Genomic DNA, 20,501 nt, shown 5'->3' with positions numbered 1-20,501 from the left:
CATCGCAGTTTAACTGAAGCTTCAATTTCGTGAAACGAATTTGACGTAGCCAATTTTCCGAAATTCTCAACACACTTGATTTCAATCTTAAATGGTAATACGTTCCCGATTTCAGGATTTTAGGGTCAACGTCGTTGCATGTACGTAGAACACTCCGAACGGATGTTGGAAGTTCGGGAATCCGCACACGAAAAAGGTCCAAAATTTCGTCGGCCTATTCTACGGTTATGTCACCACCTTTCATCATCCCAATGATTATTCTACCTGCCACTTTTTTCATTGAAAGATGAATGGTTGGAGACATTTCTGAAGTCACACCATCTATAAATTTTTAATAATTAAAGATATACTACCGTTGGTTGGGCGAGACTCTAATTTAGGGACGAACCTTGAACGGATGTTCAGTGACCTTGACAACTACTAGCCAATCAGATTACAGTTAGTATAGAGTAAAAATATATTATAAGAAAGTAATGAATTACAGTGGATAGTCTTCTTTCACATGATTTAAAAACTTGTTAAGGTTTGATAAAGGTTCAGAAGTCCTGAAATCATAATGCATACGGTATAGAAACTCGTCCATATGGCTCCATAACAGTCGTCCTCTAGAGCCGTGGTATGGTCTTAAAAATTCCTTCAATCTGGACCACACAGCTTCAACATTATTAGTACGGACGCCGGTTTCTGACCCTCTGAAAATGTCCCTTTTGCGTTGATCGGTCATAAATTCCAAGTACCTGTCAAGTATATTTACGGAAATGCTACTTACCCATTCTTCCTTGATACTACGTCCTCTATTGTATTTTCGCTTTCTTACTACCGTTTCATCTATCTCCACAATGCATCCTACTCCGAATAATTGGCGTAGACGTGTCATTTTACTTGCACATATGTCACGGCAGTACTCATACCACTGGACTGCTGTAGTTTCAGTAACATCTGCAAACGCCGCAGCCAGTGTTACTAGTGTCTTTATTACCCAATTTGCCACTAGTATCATGATCTGCCTTAGTGTCAGTCGCGATCGAGCGAAGAAAGTCCCCATTCGAGCAGACTTTTCCTCCAACATGAAGAACAACGAAACATAATCTCACCACAGTGGTCTGCACACTTTGCTGCAGTTATTTGATAACCGCATTCGCACGTACAATTTCAACACGTGATGCTAACATACGATCGGTTTGCAGCGGATTTTAGGGAAGAGGTGATTATTGAGAGGCTACAACATATAGGACTATTAAGAAGTTCTTGTACATGCGACTGCGGTTATCAAATAACTGCAGCAAAGTGTGCAGACCACTGTGGTGAGATTATGTTTCGTTGTTCTTCATGTTGGAGGAAAAAGTCTGCTCGAATGGGGACTTTCTTCGCTCGATCGCGACTGACACTAAGGCAGATCATGATACTAGTGGCAAATTGGGTAATAAAGACACTAGTAACACTGGCTGCGGCGTTTGCAGATGTTACTGAAACTACAGCAGTCCAGTGGTATGAGTACTGCCGTGACATATGTGCAAGTAAATGACACGTCTACGCCAATTATTCGGAGTAGGATGCATTGTGGAGATAGATGAAACGGTAGTAAGAAAGCGAAAATACAATAGAGGACGTAGTATCAAGGAAGAATGGGTAAGTAGCATTTCCGTAAATATACTTGACAGGTACTTGGAATTTATGACCGATCAACGCAAAAGGGACATTTTCAGAGGGTCAGAAACCGGCGTCCGTACTAATAATGTTGAAGCTGTGTGGTCCAGATTGAAGGAATTTTTAAGACCATACCATGGCTCTAGAGGACGACTGTTATGGAGCCATATGGACGAGTTTCTATACCGTAGGCATTATGATTTCAGGACTTCTGAACCTTTATCAGTTTACAGTTTGGGAAGGACAGGAGGCTCGATGGCCTATGTTAGTCCTGGCAATGGTGGTCTCTCAGTTGATCCAACTTTCTTTTGAAAGAGTCGACGGATGGAGCCTCAACCACGTGCTGAGGTAGTGAATTTCACTCGTTGATGATTCGATGGGAAAGTCGATAGTCAGCTGACAAGTAATTTGTTCTCGGCTTATGAACTTTTTTGGAGTGTCCTCGTAAATTCTCTGTTTTGGAAGACAAGAAAAATGAGGGCATATCAGGTGCAAATTTATCACTAAGCAATTTGTAGACTGTAATCAAGTCGCCTCTAGTTCTGCGATATGACAACGGGAAAAGGTTCAGCTTGGCCAGTCGAGATTCATACGGAAGCTTCGCTATTCCGGGAATCAGCTTAGTCGCCGTTCTCTGAACCTTTTCCAGAAGCTCACTGTCTTTTTTTAAGCAGGGGCTAGTCGCTTGTATGCAGTACTCAAGTTTAGGACGTACGAACACTGTATACAAAGTTAAAAACGTTTTAGCGTCGACATGACTAAAAGCTCTACGTATTGACCATAACGTTTTAAAACCTTTGGCGGCTATTGCACGGCAGTGTGCAGTAGTCGTTAAGTCTTGACTAACGATAACTCCTAAGTCACTATATGTCTGGACGACAGGTAGCTCAGTGTTATTCATCGTGTATGTATCTGTGCCTTGATGACCGATATGCGTCACAACACACTTGGAAGTATTTATCGGCAACTGCCATGTTTGAGACCATTCAGATAACTTTTTCAGGTCATTTTGAAGTTCTAAGCTATCACTCTTACATCGTATCGTTTTCCATATCTTGACATCGTCAGCATATGGCAAGACCGATGATGATAGGAGACAAGGAAGGTCATTTTCGTACAAGAGGAATAGCACTGGCCCCAGAACTGTACCCTGGGGCACTTCACTAAGCACAGTTTCCCAGCTAGATAACTTTGAGTTCACCCTTACTCTTTGTTGACGCCCAACTAAGTCTTTTATCCACATCAATAAATTGCCTCCAATCCCGACTTTTCTTAACTTATATAACAGCCGGTTGTGCGGAACCTTGTCAAAAGCTTTACTGAAATCAATGAAGGCGACGTCAAACCTTAACAAGTTTTTAAATCATTTAAAAGAAGACTATCCACTGTAATTCATTACTGAGACAATATTAGTACACTACTGTGTAGCTGCAGTGGTCCCTGCTTCTGTGGCGATAACTGAATTGTCGTCCTCTTCGTCACTGCTCGTTAAGTGATACTTTTTGATAAATTCAGCTTTTAACTTGCGTAACCTCCTGTAATATGTTGATCTGATACAGCCAAACAACCTCAAGTCTTTGACGGCTTGGGCAAGCCTTTTAATAATCCTGTCGAGATGTAAATTATTTTTTTGAAAGAGATAATTCACTGCAGTAAGAATGAACATGAACAGTAATCGAATTTCTGAACACTACAAACACCTCACCTGCATAGGGTTCGAACTTTCAAAAAGTGGTTTAAGGCCGACAACTCTTTGTCTCGTATCTGTTCGACGTATTAAAACAAGACCTTAAATTCGATAGACTATTCCCAACTAAAAGTCTGTGTTGTATAACAATTTGCAATTATTTATTTAAATTTATTATGTTAAGCTTGATTAATGCATTTCATATGAAAAGTTATTGTGTAGTAATGCGCTACCTATGATTTGGGGATTTTCCCCTAAATTTCCCCAAACTCTTGGGATTTCCCTAAACATTGGGTATTTCCCAAAGATTTATGGATTTCCCCAAAATGTCCTCAAAATTGGGACCTTGGTTACTGTAGTCGAGTGTAGACTACGTACGTTCCATTGGACTTCAACAAATACTGGAAACCCTACTAAAACAAGCGCAAAAATCGTTTGGTTTTGATTAACCCGTCACAAATATATGACATATGCCACATGCATCTGTATAGATGCATATGGGACATTCCATGCAGTCATACGATTATACTATCAGTTGAAATCAAAAGCACTCAAGCTCCCAATTTTGGGGAAATTTTGGGGAAGCCGCTATATTAAACTTTGGGTAAATTTTAGTTTTTTGTGCCATTCCCCCAAAATTCCCCCAGACCTGGGGATTTACCCAAACTTTCCCCAAAGTTGTGAAATTTGGCATTATTCTTAGTATAATTTATTTGCTAACGGACACTGTGCTAACAAGTTTCAGGACGGAACGATGGAAATTGAACAGAAACCAATTAGAAAAATAGGGCGCATACCACTGAGTATTAACTTGAAATCACGATGAGACTATAACTTATGGACGACCTTTGAGCAACTCTAAGGTGGCCTTGAGAGTGTCCGCATGATAACTAGGACCAAATGAAGGTTATAAACCAGTGTGAGAAATTAGAATTATGATTTGCAACTGACGATAAGGGTTGGGAATTGGATTTAGGGCTTGTGTTTTATATATTGTATAAAGCATATAATCTGATCAGATTAAGACAACTTGAAGTCAAAACTATGAGCAGATAACGTGAACCCCAAATAATGTTGACTTTTCGATGCCTTCTAGTAAACATGTGGGTATACTTAGCAAGCCAAAGGAGATTCAAGAGACAAGTTATGTGAATAGATATTTCTTTGCCCAAATTGTCTTTCTAGTGACTACAGCTTTCAGTAATAAGGGTAGTACGTAAGTAGACCTATAATGATACCATCAGTCTATCTTCCAGGTAAGATCCCTGTCTTTTCCTTGAAGATTTTACCCGATGACGTTGGCACCGCTTGTCTGAGGAATACGTTCCAGTCGACACTGGCGCAGAATTTAGCGTTCTTCCAGAGACTTCTAACGACCGGCTTCACAAACCAGTTTTAAACTTGTAGGCGGCAAACGGAAGACCTATCAACACATATGGTAAATGGTACGTCTATCTTAACGTGGGTTCATGCAAACCCATCCACTGGATTTTCGTTGATGGGGATGTTTCTGTGCCAATCATTGGTATAGGTCTGCTACACGTGCAAACGTAGGTAAGTAGACGGAAACACTGATTTATCTGTTTGTGTAGCTACTTTATTCGGTCGTAGATTATCTCCAGTCACAGTTATATACACAATCGATCCATACTACCAACAATCACTCAATAAGTACTCTGTGATATATCAAACGCGACCGAAATTGTAGTGTGTAACCAGCAATGTTACACATCACATCACGTCTATAGGATCACTTGTATTCTCGAAAGCCCACCAACTGGCTCTCGAAAAGCTGAGGTTGGCTAAAAACAGATTCGTTCACATGATGGATTTAGGAATCATTCAACCACTAAACAGCCCATGGTCAGTTCCCCTGCGTATGGTTCCTAAATAGGACAGCAACGACTGGTGTCCAACTTGTGGCTATCAGCGACTGATTACAAAAACCATTCCTGACTGTTACCCGTTGCCTCACTCATGATTTGACAGCTACCTTGAAAAGTGCAGATGTTTTCTAGAAAATCGACTTGGTTAAAGCCTATGACCAAATTCCTATGGCCGCTGACGACATTCCTAAAACCTCTATCATCACTTCTTTCGGTCTCTGTGAATTTGAGCGCATGTGTTTCGGTTCAAAAAGTGCTACCCGAACATTTCAAAGGTTCATAGAGGACGTTTTTAAAAGTCTCAACTTCGTATATGCTTATGTCGATTGTAGTGAACAGAACACGGGTGGGGACAGTCGAATGTATTTCACACGAAATTACAGGACTTGTTAATAAAATCTGACAATCATAAAGTAAATGCTTATTTTGCAAAATGCCCACCAATTGTCTTTAAATGACTCAGACTTCATTGTCCTTGCATTTTCATACAAATCGCATTTTATTTCCATTCTTTACTGTTCGATCCTCTTGTCTCTCTGCTTCCAGACCTTCTGTTCACGACCAACATCATATACCACTTATGTCGATATAAGTGGCACATACCACATGATGACTACCTGATTACAAGTTCGGACTGAGAATCTCATCTCCAGCATCTGAACGATTACGAAAGCATGGCATTACTGTAAACATTCAGAAATGCCAAATCGGAACTGACTCCCTAGATTTCCTCGACACACGCTGTTGGTGCTTAAGGCATCCAACCTCTGAGAAGCGTAGCGTCGGCCATTTTGGATTTCCAGAACCGACGACAATTAGGCAATCACATACGTTTAAGTGCCTTGTAGATGGCTCATACCAGACTGCGCGTCCCTTATGAAACCTCTAACTTACCAACTTCGTGGGAGTTTGAAATTCATCAATTTGGACAGCAGCGCAAGAAAAGTATCCTCCACAGTTAAGGAACTTGTCGCAAAAGCAACCATGCTTGTACACTAGGACACCCAATCACCCATTAGTATCGCGGTAGGCACATCAGACTCAGCAATCGGAGGAATCTTACAATAATGGGTTAACCACTCCTGTCAACCTTTGTCATTCTTCTCGAGACGGTTAATAGACACCGAATCGAGGTATAGCACTCTCGGTTAGGAACTCCTAGCTCATTCAAAACTCCCGATGCTCGCTTCGGCCATGTTCATCTGGAGTTGGTAGGACCTTTACCAGATTCAAATGGATACTCTTGTCTATTAGCTTGCGTAGACCTTTTTACTCGATGGCCAAAAGCAGTACCCATCAAGGACATTACTGTTGAAACAGTGGCCCGCGCCTTTGTCGACTGCCCCTCAACTATCAGTACAGACTGTGGACACTGGTTCGAATCTGAACTTTTCCGTCATTTGGCTACACTATTAGGAACCACACAATTTCGAACGACCACCTACTACTCACAAGCAAACGGGTTGGCAGAACGCTTTCATCGACAGCTAAAAGCCCGATTATCAGCTGTAAACGTTTCACAGTGGGCCGGCGCCCTTCCACTCGTTTTACATGGTATTGATAACCCAGTAAAAGCTGGAATTGGATGCATTGTAGCTCAACTCGTTTATGGAACGTCACATCGTTGATCCTTCATCATCTTCAATGAGAATGGGTCTTACCTCCTACACAAGCTAGCTTACAACACAGTGAGTTCAGTTAGACCTGTTTTCATTCGACTGCAGTCAACTGATGTTTTTGTTCAACCTGACTTACAATATAATACACACGTCTTTGTACGTCTAGACTCATTTCAACGGCCTCTCAAATCAAAATACGAAGGACCCTTCAAAGTACTTTAGCCTGAAAATAACTACTATGTAATGGGTAAAGACGGAACTAACGACAACAGCAGCATCAATCGCATCGAAACGGCGTATTTAGAAGGGAAGCCTGTTTACTGCGATTTTCCAGGACGGCTGAAAAAGACGAAAAGAGAAGGACAAAGTTTGTGATGGACCGAAATTTTCATTGTACTTTTTTCTTTATTACTGTATTGCACTACATGGTCCCTTATAGTAAGGAAAGACGATCCGACGCTGCTAAACTTAGCAAGCTATCAGGAGAGTATTTAACAGTGACAAACTCGTTGGGTTTAAACTTCTGGCTGGCCACATCTTAGGGTCATTACTACACCACTAAGAGGGAGTGATCTGTAGCGGTAAATAAATAGCCCTGTAGATATTCAACATTGGATGCTGACCACGTTAGTTTTAATGGACTCAGCTGGCTGAGGATGCTCGGTCATGCATTCGCATCAGATCACTAGTGAGCATAACGTGCTCAATTTCCCCTGCAACCGCTAGCCAGTTAGATAAGTCGTTTCTCGATATATTAATAGTCTATCACATATTTATTCGAACCTCCTCGCTTCTGACTTTTGATTTCACTAGGCGGGCACGATACATAGTAGGTGTTACTGGTTGAAGTCTTGTCAATCTAGAAACACTTTTTGCATCTTCACATAACAACACTAATCTTTTCAAGGAATTTAACCACAATGATGGTCAAACTGATAGGTCATTAGTTAAGTACAATCCGTCTCTTTCCACACCTAAATATAGAACACGGAAGAAAAGTAATCGACTTTCAAACTGGACCGCGCAGACCCTTCCGCCAACTTTGAGTGGCTGAATAGAAGAGGGTATTCCGTATTCAAATTGCTTGGGGTCGGTTGCTTAAGTGTAGGTTAGCTTGGTGCTCAGTTGTTGGCACAGTCACGTAGACTGTTGATATCTGAAAACCACCAAGTTTATTATCAACATAATAAACAAAGCTTTTGTATTTTTTGGCATAAACCTCAATTTGGTTACTGCTGTTTGACATTTTATGAGAAAGTATCGAATGAATAATTTTTCCTATAGTTTAATATAGCCAGGTAAGTAAATAATATGAATAAAAATAATCACACACAATTCTGTATGCTGATAAACTGGGCAACATCTGGTTCTATTCGAAGTTAAAAAGATGACTCACGATCAGTGAGGTAAGAACTGTTATCGTTCCCCTTTACTGTTAATAGTACCTTCTGCACTGCTGTTAGTGATGTTGCTCCACAATTATACATTTTTTATTTTGTCTTCTACTGACATAGTCTCATTTGTCGTGCTTCCTGTCCCAGAACTCCATCGGCTGACCTGACTGGTGAGTTCAGGTGTATCATTCTGAGCAGATGGCTCATGATTTAGGTGGAGTTCGGATTAGTGTTGAGTGAATTCCAGCACGTAAGTGATATATATTCTTATGTTTTAGATTTCTCGCACTCCCTATATACATACGGGAAGTTTCTGGATAAGCGACACTAGATCCAAGTATACGTTTGACCGAAAACGTAAACCACAAGGTCTGAGAATTCTATATTGTACCAAAAAGATAATATTGAATAAAGCCATTAATAATAATAACAAATAATAGGAATCATTACTAAACCGTGAGGACGGTAATTTAAAATTACATTTCAGATCTAAGTTTACGAATTTGCATTTATTGATCCGTGTGGTCCTTCAACAGGTTGATTAAGTGATGAAATCACGTCCGGTGAGATGAAATCATTCTTGTGAAAGTTCCTGGATGATCCGTTGACGAGGCGATTTGCTCCAAAGGGTAAGAAGAACCTGAGGTCAGGACTGTTCAAGTCATCACTCTTAGATCAAGCGATCGAATGTGTTAGAGAGGCTGGCCATGAAGTTACTATAACCGAAATGAAGACAATGAAAGCTAAAATGTCTACAATTATGTACGTATTCCTATATTTTCAGGCTATGGTTCTCGGTTGAAAGTCTTCATTTTCTTAAAATATGAGGCGAACTGAAAGAATCTTCTTTCAAATAAAGACCCGTAAGTAGGATCTGCATCTGTATGTAGGATGAGATAACATCATACCAAAAATAAGTGGAAGTTGTCGGTTAAGATTCTACTTACAAAACCAATAATGAGAAATGAGGATGTTGCCCGGCAAATTTTACTGTGAAGTATTCATTGTTTCAATTGGTGATAACTGATAACTTCCGTCATGGTTGTCCGATTTTATTCGCATGCACAAGGATGGAATGAAGAGCTGATGTTATCTGGATAGCAACCGATGGTTAGAGACCCTGATTGGCATGGCTCAAAATCGTTTGCAATGGCGCAGGTGCATCCACTCTCTGTGTTCTCCCAAATTCTAATCTTCTGAATTCTTCATGTCCCTTTTTTTCCTCTTTCCAAATTTATTTCACTGGATTATACTCTTTAAATAACATCTCCAAACCCTAATCTTCCCGATCGAAGCTGCTACCTTGATGCGGTGGTCGGGCTTGCCTATCGTGATGACCCAACCGAGCTATATTGGCTGGAACATATGTTCCTGCAGGTTCTACCATGCCAGGCAGGTCGATTGGTGAACGGTAAGACTAAAAGCAGCAACTCAAGGTCTGAGGGCGAAGTCGTACTGCTGACTGTAGAGAGGTGTGACAGCAGTAAGGTGTTTCCCTCGGACAACCAGCATCTGCAGTGATGCTGCCTTCCCACAAGGAGGGGTGGGGTTAGAAAAGGTCGACCCTAAAAATGTCACACCTCACCTTACCTCACGGATTTCCGTCTCCGGCGGTAAGGCCCTTTGAAGAGCGGAGCTAACATGTCAAAAACCTTCCACAAAAAGGCCGTGCGCGACCAGCCTCAAGCAGTTGTCCCTTGGGCTCTGCGGTATTTGCTTGCGTCTTACTGGACGTAGGAAAGACGCTGCAAGGAAACCTCTTAGGGGCCTACTTAATGATAGTCAAGCTAAGAGTATATTTCAGGAACAACTAGGAAAACAGTTAGGCAGCCATGTATGTGATGCCCACCACGAGGCAGCATGAAATGGTATCCGAAAAGCTGTGGAAACAGCAGTGATATCTGCTAGTAAGGTAAACCATAAGGTTAGGGATCAACACTGGATCTCAGCAGCATCTATCTCACTGATAGATGCTCGGAAACTCATTCCACCTGGCTCTGAACATAATGAAGAGCGGAGTCAGCTTAAGCGCAAGCTGACAAGAAGTCTACGCAATGATCGCGAACAGTGGTGGGTAGCGAAAGCAAGAGAGATGGAAAAGGCAGCGGCAATAGGTAATAGCAGACAATTGTTCAGACTCGTTAAGGAAACCGGAATTAGGGACCCGACCGTTAGCGAAACAATCTCAGAGAAAGATGGACATATTATTCATTCTCAATCCAGGAGATTGGATCGATGAGCAGAACATTTTAGGGATCAGTTCAACTGGCCTTCAGCCACACTTCGGTTTCTCACGATCTCTAGTCAACCTGAATGGCAAGTTAATGTAGGTCCTCCGTCCCTTTACGAAGTTGAAAATCCATAGGAAATCTGAAACGAGGGAGAGCAGCAGGCCCTGACAGGTTTACTCCTGAGATTTTTAAGGATGGTGGTCCAGTATTAGCAATGAGATTAACCGAGGTCTTAGGTAGAATTTGGGAACTGGACGTAATCCCATCTGACTGGTCTCAATCACTGATTGTGCCAGTCTATAAGAAAGGACAAAAGTCCTCTTGTGACAATCACAGAGGAATCAGTTTGACTAATATAGTGTCTAAAATATTAGCCTCAATAATACTTCGACGCCTAATCAAAGCTCGTGAAGAGCAGATTAAAGAAAACCAGGCCGGTTTTCGACCTGGACGTGGTTGCATAGACCAGATATTCACACTACGTCAGGTTCTAGAACACAGACACACATTCAGACGCCCCACAATCGTAGTATTTCTCGACCTTAAGGCGGCATTCGACTCTGTTGATCGTGAGGTTCTATGGCAGTGTTTGTCACTGAAAGGAGTATCAAAGAAGTACATTAACCTTATAAAGGCTCTCTACTCGAACACAACTGGTAGAGTGAGAGCTTATGGCGAACTGTCATCAGAATTGATTACCTCAAGTGGTGTTCGTCATGGACTGTGCGCAGGATGAGTCACGAATAATTAAGTAAGAAATCCATTTCATTATTTCATGAACAACGTTCTTATGCACACTTGCGTGATCACATACGCAGTGCTGTAAACTGAACTTAATAATTCCCTAAGTCAAACGTTAATATTAATATTACACCATAATGTGTCTACATTTATAGACTTAGTTTTTCATAGTATTCTTATTAACCATTATGTGCAGTTAGACTGTTTCATGAAAATGATATTTGTTTTAAATGTCAGTGTAACTGCAGAAATGAGGGAAAGTAAGCCGCTATTGCTCGCTGCACTTAGGCACAGAGTTTACATGTAAAGTAGATTATGAAACGGGATGTTGAAGTTGACGGGACCTGTGCCAATAACAGTAGGCGTATCAAAGCACTTCGTTGAATTTATGATGTTTGTTAAAAACAAGTGAATGATAGCTGTCATACACTCATGTTTAAATCTGGGGGTGAAGTAACATATATGTAATATATACCAGAAATAGTTATAATCCATCCGTACATTGTTCGCCAATATATCCTCCCGTTTACGGCAATTATCGACCATGCATATTGGTTAACATTAGATTAATATCAAGATCTTAGCTGAACATGAAGTTGGTAGAAGCCATCATTTTCAAATCACAATATTTGAAATGATGGTCTATCTTAAACTTCCCCTTGTGTCAGTGAGTACACATTCGTCCACGTATTGAGATGACGAGTTCTACACATTGGTGATTCGATGGGGATGTTGATAGATGGTTTACAAGTGTGTGGTGGTCGGTATTCAATATAATCCTTAAACTTCGTATACAGTTCGTCCTGATAACCGTCACTAGATAACGTCCCAACGGTGAGTTAATCAGAAGGCGAATACGAAGTGTTGATTACATTTATTATTGCACCACACACAGGACACCAAAATTACAAGTACTGTACACAAGCATGAAAGAGCAAGCGAGTTGAATGAGCCAGTCAATGAACAGGATCAAAGTGTACATATATATAGTGAAATGAATGAATCACTGAATCAATTAAGCGGTTGATAGTAAGGCTAGCAGAGTGAATATATGCATAGGCAGTAAACAATGCTCAAGTATACATATTCATATAAGTGCAATAATAATAAAGGTACAATGATATAAGATAACTTGTTATTGTACGAATGACTATTCGTGTTAAATAAGTTAACAAAAAACGGCTTCATCAAATTAAATGTGAACAAACTCAATTTCACGTGAGCTACTATAAACTAATTGAGTGAGATTATAATATATGGACGACCTTTGAGTGATGCTAAAATAACCATGGGAACACCTACCTACTAACTAGAACTAAATGATGACTATAAAGCAATGTAAGAAATTAGAATTATGATTTACATTTGATGGTTAGGGTTAGGAACTAGATTAAGGGATTTCATCATGAACTGACATTAGCTAAAATGCTAACACACTATTAAGTCAAATGGTTGAGTGAATTTCGCGTTAAAAATTCAAGACCTGTTATCTTATACCTGGTTGGTCCGTCCATAAGTTATAGTCTCTCCCCTAATTGTTTAAATATATATACATTATAAATCATTAAAATAAACCATATTATTATAATAAACATACTATATATAACAAGAAATAATAAACCAATTAATAAATTATTTTTACTAGGCCATTGATAATAAGATTTTTCAATTTTTAATCTATATGATATTTTTAGTTGCCATGGGTTATTTGATTGATATTGATTTTTTATGTAGCAATTATAAATATTAGAATCAATTAATTTGACATTATGAATAATTAATTGACATTTTTCATTCATATAAATTCTTTCATTGAATATAGTAGGTGAATAAAATGTTAAATTAGTTGTACTCCATTTAATGAGATTATTATTATTATTAGTGGCAGTAGTATGGTTACATATATATTCTTTAGTAAGATAACAGTCTAATGTTATGAATGGTTCATATTCCATAGCTAATTTTTCTAATTTCATATAATTTACATGATGATAATCATGAATATTTAATTTCATCTTAGTTACATCATATTTTAAAGGTAAATTCATCATTTCTATTGTATCTAATTGATGCACACAATGTAAATGATATGTAATAGTTATATAAAGATTTAATATGTTTAATGGTTGAAATGTTTTGTTTAAATTAGGTAATTGTTTAAAAAAATTATATTGGCATGGTATGTATAAATAAGTTTTATTTAAAAATAATTGAAAACCTAATTGAGTTGCTAAATTTTCTGAAGATTTTTTAAATAACCGCCAAAAATTTAATTGATTAGTATCATCATCATCATCATAAAATTGTCCAAATTCATAGAAACCATTGAATAATATAAAATAAATTAATCTTATTTCTTCTATGTTATTATTACTATTATCAATATGGATTGGTAGTTTTCTTGGTATCTGTATATAACAAACACGATTTTGTTTGACATGGATATTACCACAATATTTATAATGTGTTGAATTATGAAATGATTTTGATGTAATACGTAATAAACTGAATGTTTGATCATGAAAATATTCTGGCCGATTCATTTCTTCTTCAATATATTTTTGTAATTGTATTAATTGATTATATGTAGTTACAGATTTATTCATTCGTTCTATAAATGGTAAATTTAATCTAGACCATGTATTTGTATAAGAATTAATATAATCTATATGATACCATATAAAATTTAAAGGATGTTTATTATTATTTAATGATTGACATACATAAGTACCAGAATCATGATATGGATCAAATTTTTTATAAACTAATTCATTTGTTCTATTTATTAAACATGGATCATTTATGAGTGTATTAGTTAGAACTGGTTCAAGTAAATCTCTATTCAATATCCATTTATGATCATAGAGTGTTTTATTACTTAAATGAAATATTGTTTGATTATATTTTTTACGTAGAATACGATACCATTGAAAATGTATTGGATTATCATTTGAACATAAATGGCAAGCTAATTGTAAATTCATTGTAAATTGATCACGTTTAATTAATCTAATAATATGACGTTGTTTAGCTAAATTCAATTGTAATGCATAACATTTGTTTAATTCATTATTATTATTGTATATAACAGTTTTATTATTTGGGCAGACGTTTAAATGACTGAAAATTGGAATAAAATTAAGTAAAAATGAAAATACTAATAATAATGATGAGAGTAGGATAACTGAAGTAAAATACATGAAACTTATTGTAAATGTAAATAACTAAGTTAAATTCTTGTTATGACCTTGTGTTTTTTGGAATGATCGATTATATTGTGGATTGATCAAATATAATATCTTACTTTATAATGAATAAAATAGGACGATAGACATTGCATTCGTACTAACACGCTGGATTTGTTTTCTTTTTCCAGCTAAACAGTTATTAATCACATTCAAGTGTAACCCAAAAACGGAACAAATTTCATATAATACATATTGTTTTAGGACAACAAGTCCAAGAGATACAACTAGTACCATATTTTAAATAATCTAACCAATACACTGTTATATCTAGAGCTTACATTCTTAACATTACCACATATAACTTCAGCACTCGAATGCTAGAACCCTCGAAGTCACAAGTTACAAGACGAAAGACAAATGAAAGGAATGCTATTCCAAGCAGTGTCAAATATGGTCCAAAACTCTCAGGTATTTATAGTTTTTAGTAAAAGCGAAATTATCATTATATTCACCCAATCAGCAAATAGGGGTTTTTAGCATTTATCCAATAGGGAAGCTAAAAGTAGAGGTTCTGGAATATTCTTCTACAAGTTGACTACCTGGAATATCTTCGGCTTTTTTCAGCTTCTAAGAGCTTCCTCGAGTTCAATAGTCGGCCGTCCTCACATATGCGATCTATGGAAATCAAATAAACATGACTTTGATTTATTCAACAGTATATGGTGATGATTGAGGACTAGGCTAATGGTTGACTGGTTCTAAAAGTGTTTAGTGGCCCGATATCTGACTCCAGTTAGATCGTATCATTGATTGCTATTGATAATATATATCCTAGCTACTCTTGTATATAATCGTCAACTTAAATCGCGCTGGTGAACAACAGAATTAAATAAGTCAAATACGAGAATGGATTTCCAGTGCGTGTATTTCATACAATCGTTGATCCAGACAAACGATATAAGAAATGAAGCAAAGAGAGAGAAGCGAAATGACACATAGTGGAGAAGGAGTGTGAGCCAACTTAATTTAACCATGTCTGAATCAATATTTATAGTCGAACGAAAATAACTTACAGACATGTGATCAATAGGACAACATGTGCATACACAAATGTTCATATAAAAAACAGTCACGATTAATAAGCGAATCATTAACAAGATGAAAACATGACTCAAGAATAATGAATAAATTGGCTTCTCAGGAAGCCAGAATAAAATATGTGGGCTTAACATATGCAACCGACACTACAAATGTTCAACATTCAATCAATAAATTTCAGATTCTTACCCTGATTTACCTACTTCTACTTGATCAACTGACTAATATCACTGTCCGTCAAATAAACATTACAGCCTAATGTTCAGTAGATTATTAATTAAAGAATTTAGGTTGCATGACGAAAAACCAGTTGAAAGTTATCATGTCGCATGCTTGCCATTCAATAATCTCATACGTTCCCAACTGTATGTTCAATACATCTAAAATTTTGCTTAAATAAAAATTCATATTTCCTTGGGTAGTAGAATGTAGGAGAAAGTACAAGACAAATAAAAACTTTCATTGGTTAAAAATGTAAAATCTTCTTGAGATTGTTGAGAAAATCATTTTTGAGAAAAAAATAACTGAAAAGTAATATATACAAATTGATTAGCAGATAAATGGCAAAGAATTGACAAATAGATATATAAGTAGAGAAGAAAGAAGGAAAGCACTTTCTTTAACTTCAAGTCTATGTTCTGAAATCGAGATCAACAGGCTGGATTCCGTAAGGATCGGTCGTGTACAGACCGAATTGCAACACTACGGATCATCTTCGAACAGTCAGTTGAGTGGAACTCGTCACTATACATCAACTTCATTCATTATGAAAAGGCGTTTGACAGTGTAGATAGGAGAACAATATGGAAACTTCTTCGACACTATCGAGTCCCTGAGAAGGTTGTCAACATTGTCCGGAACTCATATGATGGACTACAGTACAATGTCGTGAATGGAGGACAGCTGACAGGTGCATTCCTAATCATCAAATTCATACATTGAGGTACACAAATTCTGAAGCAATATTTTGCATTTAGTGGGAGAAAATCACATTACAAACATGCTCACATTGTTACTTTACGCATTCATAAGATCTTGTAATTTTTCAACGTCTTCATCAGATAGAACCATATCACCTGCGTACTCTAGGTCAACAAGTGAATCTCCTGACAGGAGACTAACCCCTGAAAAGTCAGACGATAAGTGTGATTTATGACACAATGTATGTGACAAAAACGCCTGTAGCTCTTCCAGAGTTACTGCCGGTCCCAAGCCCAGGTAAAGAGGAGGGTTGGACATGGGGTTAGCGACCCATTCCGTAGAAAACTAACTCATTAAAAAACGCTAACCAGAAAAAACAATTCAGACCACGTAAACTCTGCCCTGGGAGTCAAAAGGCCTTCATTTAGAACTATGATGCCTCATGGTGAAAGCCGAGTTCCTTCGGAAGCCACGAGGCCGATGTTCCTTCTTACAACCAGAGTAACAATTTTTATAGGTACATGTAACGTCCGAACAATGTGGGAGACCGGGAAGACCAGTCAAATAGCAATGGAAATGAGGAGATACAAACTGGCAGTACTGGGAATCAGCGGAACCCATTGGATCCAAGCTAGACAACAAAGGCTAAATACGGGAGAGATGCTACTATACTCCCGTCATGAAGAGGAAGATGCTCCGCACACTCAGGGAGTTGCTCTAATGCTGTCCAAAGCAACACGAAACGCACTTGTGGGATAGGAGTCTCACGGATCCAGAACCATCAAAGCATCATTGAAAACAAAGGAGGAAATGACAATGAATGTTATCCAGTGTTATGCATCCACCATTGAAAGAATAAGACGATCTAGCAATGCAATTGTGTTTAATATACCGGATACACATGCCCTTAAAAATATCAAATCTAGTCTGCTTAGAGCACCCACCAATGACAGCAATGACGACGATAAAGATCAGTTCTACGATAGGCTGCATTCAATCATAGAGAAGTGCCCAAGAAAGGACCTCACCATTCTGATGGGTGATCTAAACGCCCAAGTCGGAATAGACAACACCGGATATGAAGATATCATGGGACGACATGGACTGGGTGAGATAAACGAAAATGGGGAAAGATTTGCAAATCTGTGTGCATTTAACAAATCGGTCATAGGAGGCACAATATTTCCACACAAACGTATGCACAAAGCTACATGGATCTCACCGGACCACACCACAGAGAACCAGATACATCATACTTTATTATTATTATTATTATTCACAAACATCTTATGGGTACATAAGTGTTGTGAAGAAACCATTTCGGGTTTCTTCAAAAAAATGCAATAATACACAATTTTCAATAATGTCAGCATTCTACTGGCCATTAAAAAAAAAATTTTGAGCAATAATAGTAGAATATTAATAATAATAAATCGGGTCTGTGCAATTGAGAAGAATATTGAATTGAGTCTAAAGAAGGAAATGCAGAAAATAAGGGAATAGAAATAAAGGAGACGTGAAGTACACAAACAGTTTAATAGGCGTGTTTATGAACATAAAACAAGAACAAACGACTATGTGTGTATCGTCAAATTAGTAAGAAAAAATAATTAAGAAAAAATAACTTATAATTGCAGTAAGATATGACGCTAGAATATAAATGTTTGTGCAGTCACATAGCTTGGAGTGATGCGATGAAAGTCTCAATTGAGTGAAAAGGATAATAAAATATCAATATGTATGAGTAGTCATATATGCATAGTGAAGATAAAACGGGTCTGAGAATTAAATTTAAGTGTAACACAAGTTATTGTTTTAATTACAAACTTCGTAATCTTAAGAATAATATTTATTTAGAGGGAAAGAATGGAGTGAAAAGAAGTGAACACCTAGTGAAAAGTTTTGATTCATGATAAGAATAATAAATGTGTAATAAATATCAACCTCAGAAGGAAACCAACAATTTAGGAAAATAAAATAAAAATCTTTTAATGCACTCGGATGAATACATTTAGATTTATGTAATAGTATACAGAGTGAAACCGGATATTAGTATAAATATTTGTGCAATAATAATTAAGATTGATGCTATGAAAGTCAAAATTGATTTTAAAGGACAATCTGGAGTTAAACATGTTTAGAAGGATAAGAAGATACAAAAAGAATATCTAATGTGTCAGGGAACTAATAATGATATTAATAACGGAAATAATGACAAACACGAACATAATCAGATTTCACATATTAAGATAAATAGAAATAAAATAAAATAGATGTGGAAAGATTCAAAGGTTTTATTTTGCTTTTCAAGCAATTAAATGGATGACGGACCTTGTTTGTATAAATCATTATTGAATACATTGATATTCAATAGGTGACATAATCCACTTTCGGAAAGAAAATCGTCAAGGAGACTTTTGAACCGGGTTGTAGTTTCACTGCAACGGAGGTTCACTGGCAGTCTGTTCCACATGGTTGAGTAGCGAATAAGGAAAAAATTCTGACGTAAGTTTGTGTGGGTTCTTGGAATCGCTAGAATATTCTCCTTATTGCGTAGATTGTGGGATGATATCATAAGGTATGAAGGGGTGGATACCGAAGAGTAGGAAATACCGTTAATAAGCCGGTAGATAAAGACAAGATTTAATTTGATACGTCTGATCCAAAGAGGCTCTAAGTTGAGTTGTTGACATCTTTGGTAATAGTCTTTGTTATCGGAATACCGCAGAACAGCTTTAGTGAACCTTCTTTGAACACCTTCAATTCTAATCAGATCAGTATGTCTACAATTACTGTAAACTAAAATACCATATTCAAGAATGGGTAAGATACATTTTCTGTATAGTAACAATCTTGATTCGATATTATTGAAGTTTAGCATTATCAATCCGATGAGCTTTCTAGCTTTGGATACTTGAGATATAATGTGTTCAGAAAAGTTCAGACTGTTGCTATATCTTAAACCCAGGTCACGAACAGTGTTAAGAGGTTTGAGTGTATGTGTCTGTACAGTCAGATTTAAGTTAACACAGCGACCAATGTGAATAAATCCACTTTTGTCAACATTAAGTGGCATATTCCACGAAATAGTCCATTCGTACAACTTGTTTATTTCCTCTTGGATTACCGCTGAAATATAGCTTTCTTTCATGGGAGAAGAGAACGAATAAACTACTTTCAGGTCATCAGCAAAAAGAAAAGGCTTGCCATACTGAAAGAGGGAACACACATCATTGATAAAAAGGAGAAAGAGTAATGGACCAACCACACTTCCTTGTATAACCCCGCTGGTTACATTCACAGGTTTAGAGTAGCAAGATCCAAAGCGAACGATTTGGCTACGTTCTTCTAAAAAAGATTTGAGCCAAGATAAAAGGGGATTCTGTATACCAAATGAAGAGAGTTTTAAAGGAAGAAGTTTGTGTGAGACACTGTCGAAAGCCTTACTAAAATCGAAGTAAAGAATTATCACTGACTGACCAACATCTCTTTTCTGGGTAATTTGATTAAAAAACTCCAGGTGCAATGTGAAACATAAGCGTTTAGTCATAAACCCGTGTTGGGATGGGCTGATCAGACTAGCCGAAAGTAAAAATTGTAATAGCTGTTTGTGGATGATTTTTTCCATGGTTCTTGAGAGCGCGGATGTCAAATTAATTGGCCTATAGTTAATAATATCACTACGTGGTCCTGTTTTGAATCTAGGGGTGATAAGGGATGTTTTCCATACAGATGAATAGGTCCCATATTCCATGGATAGATTGAAAAGTTTCAAACAAAATAGTGGAAATTCTCTACTTCCATATTTCACAAATGATGAAGGTCTCCCGTCAGGTCCACCATCATAAGACTTTTTCAGGGTAGCTATGGCCTACTTGATGTTGGAGGGTGTAAAATCAATTTTCGACAGATGTCTGGATGTCAGCATTGGAAATGTAATGATGGAGTTTTCAGTTCCAGTTTTGTAGCACTGCGAGAAGTGCTTGCTGAATTGTTCGCATATATTATTCCGGTCGTTAACAATGCTTCCGTTAACTATGAAGAATTTAGTCGTGCCAAGGGAATTCGACTTTACACGGGATTTAAAAA

General features: G+C 37.5%; 2 protein-coding genes across 2 annotated transcripts in view; both read right to left on the bottom strand.

Moving 5' to 3' along the window:
- Positions 1-3,392, bottom strand: part of MS3_00003076 (uncharacterized protein) — a 54,631-nt gene extending 51,239 nt beyond the window's left edge. The window contains exon 1 of the mRNA XM_051210761.1: positions 3,353-3,392. The gene's annotated coding sequence lies outside the window, so the exon portion shown is untranslated. The remainder of the gene's footprint in view (positions 1-3,352) is intronic.
- An 8,288-nt stretch (positions 3,393-11,680) lies between these two features.
- Positions 11,681-14,472, bottom strand: MS3_00003065 (uncharacterized protein). Its single transcript, XM_051210746.1, has one exon. The coding sequence runs from the start codon at positions 14,403-14,405 to the stop codon at positions 12,723-12,725; it is 1,683 nt and encodes a 560-aa protein (XP_051073201.1). The 5' UTR covers positions 14,406-14,472; the 3' UTR covers positions 11,681-12,722.
- Between the last annotated feature and the right edge of the window lie 6,029 nt (positions 14,473-20,501).

Source organism: Schistosoma haematobium, chromosome 1 (genome assembly GCF_000699445.3).
Source record: "Schistosoma haematobium chromosome 1, whole genome shotgun sequence".
Classification (NCBI taxonomy): domain Eukaryota; kingdom Metazoa; phylum Platyhelminthes; class Trematoda; order Strigeidida; family Schistosomatidae; genus Schistosoma; species Schistosoma haematobium.
The sequence above is the reverse complement of the archived record's forward strand: the minus strand, read 5'-3'. Positions and strand labels throughout refer to the sequence as shown.

Coding starts and splice junctions, on each gene's coding strand:
- MS3_00003065 (XM_051210746.1), bottom strand. CDS start 14,405: ATGTATTTTACTTCAGTTATCCTACTCTCATCATTATTATTAGTATTT.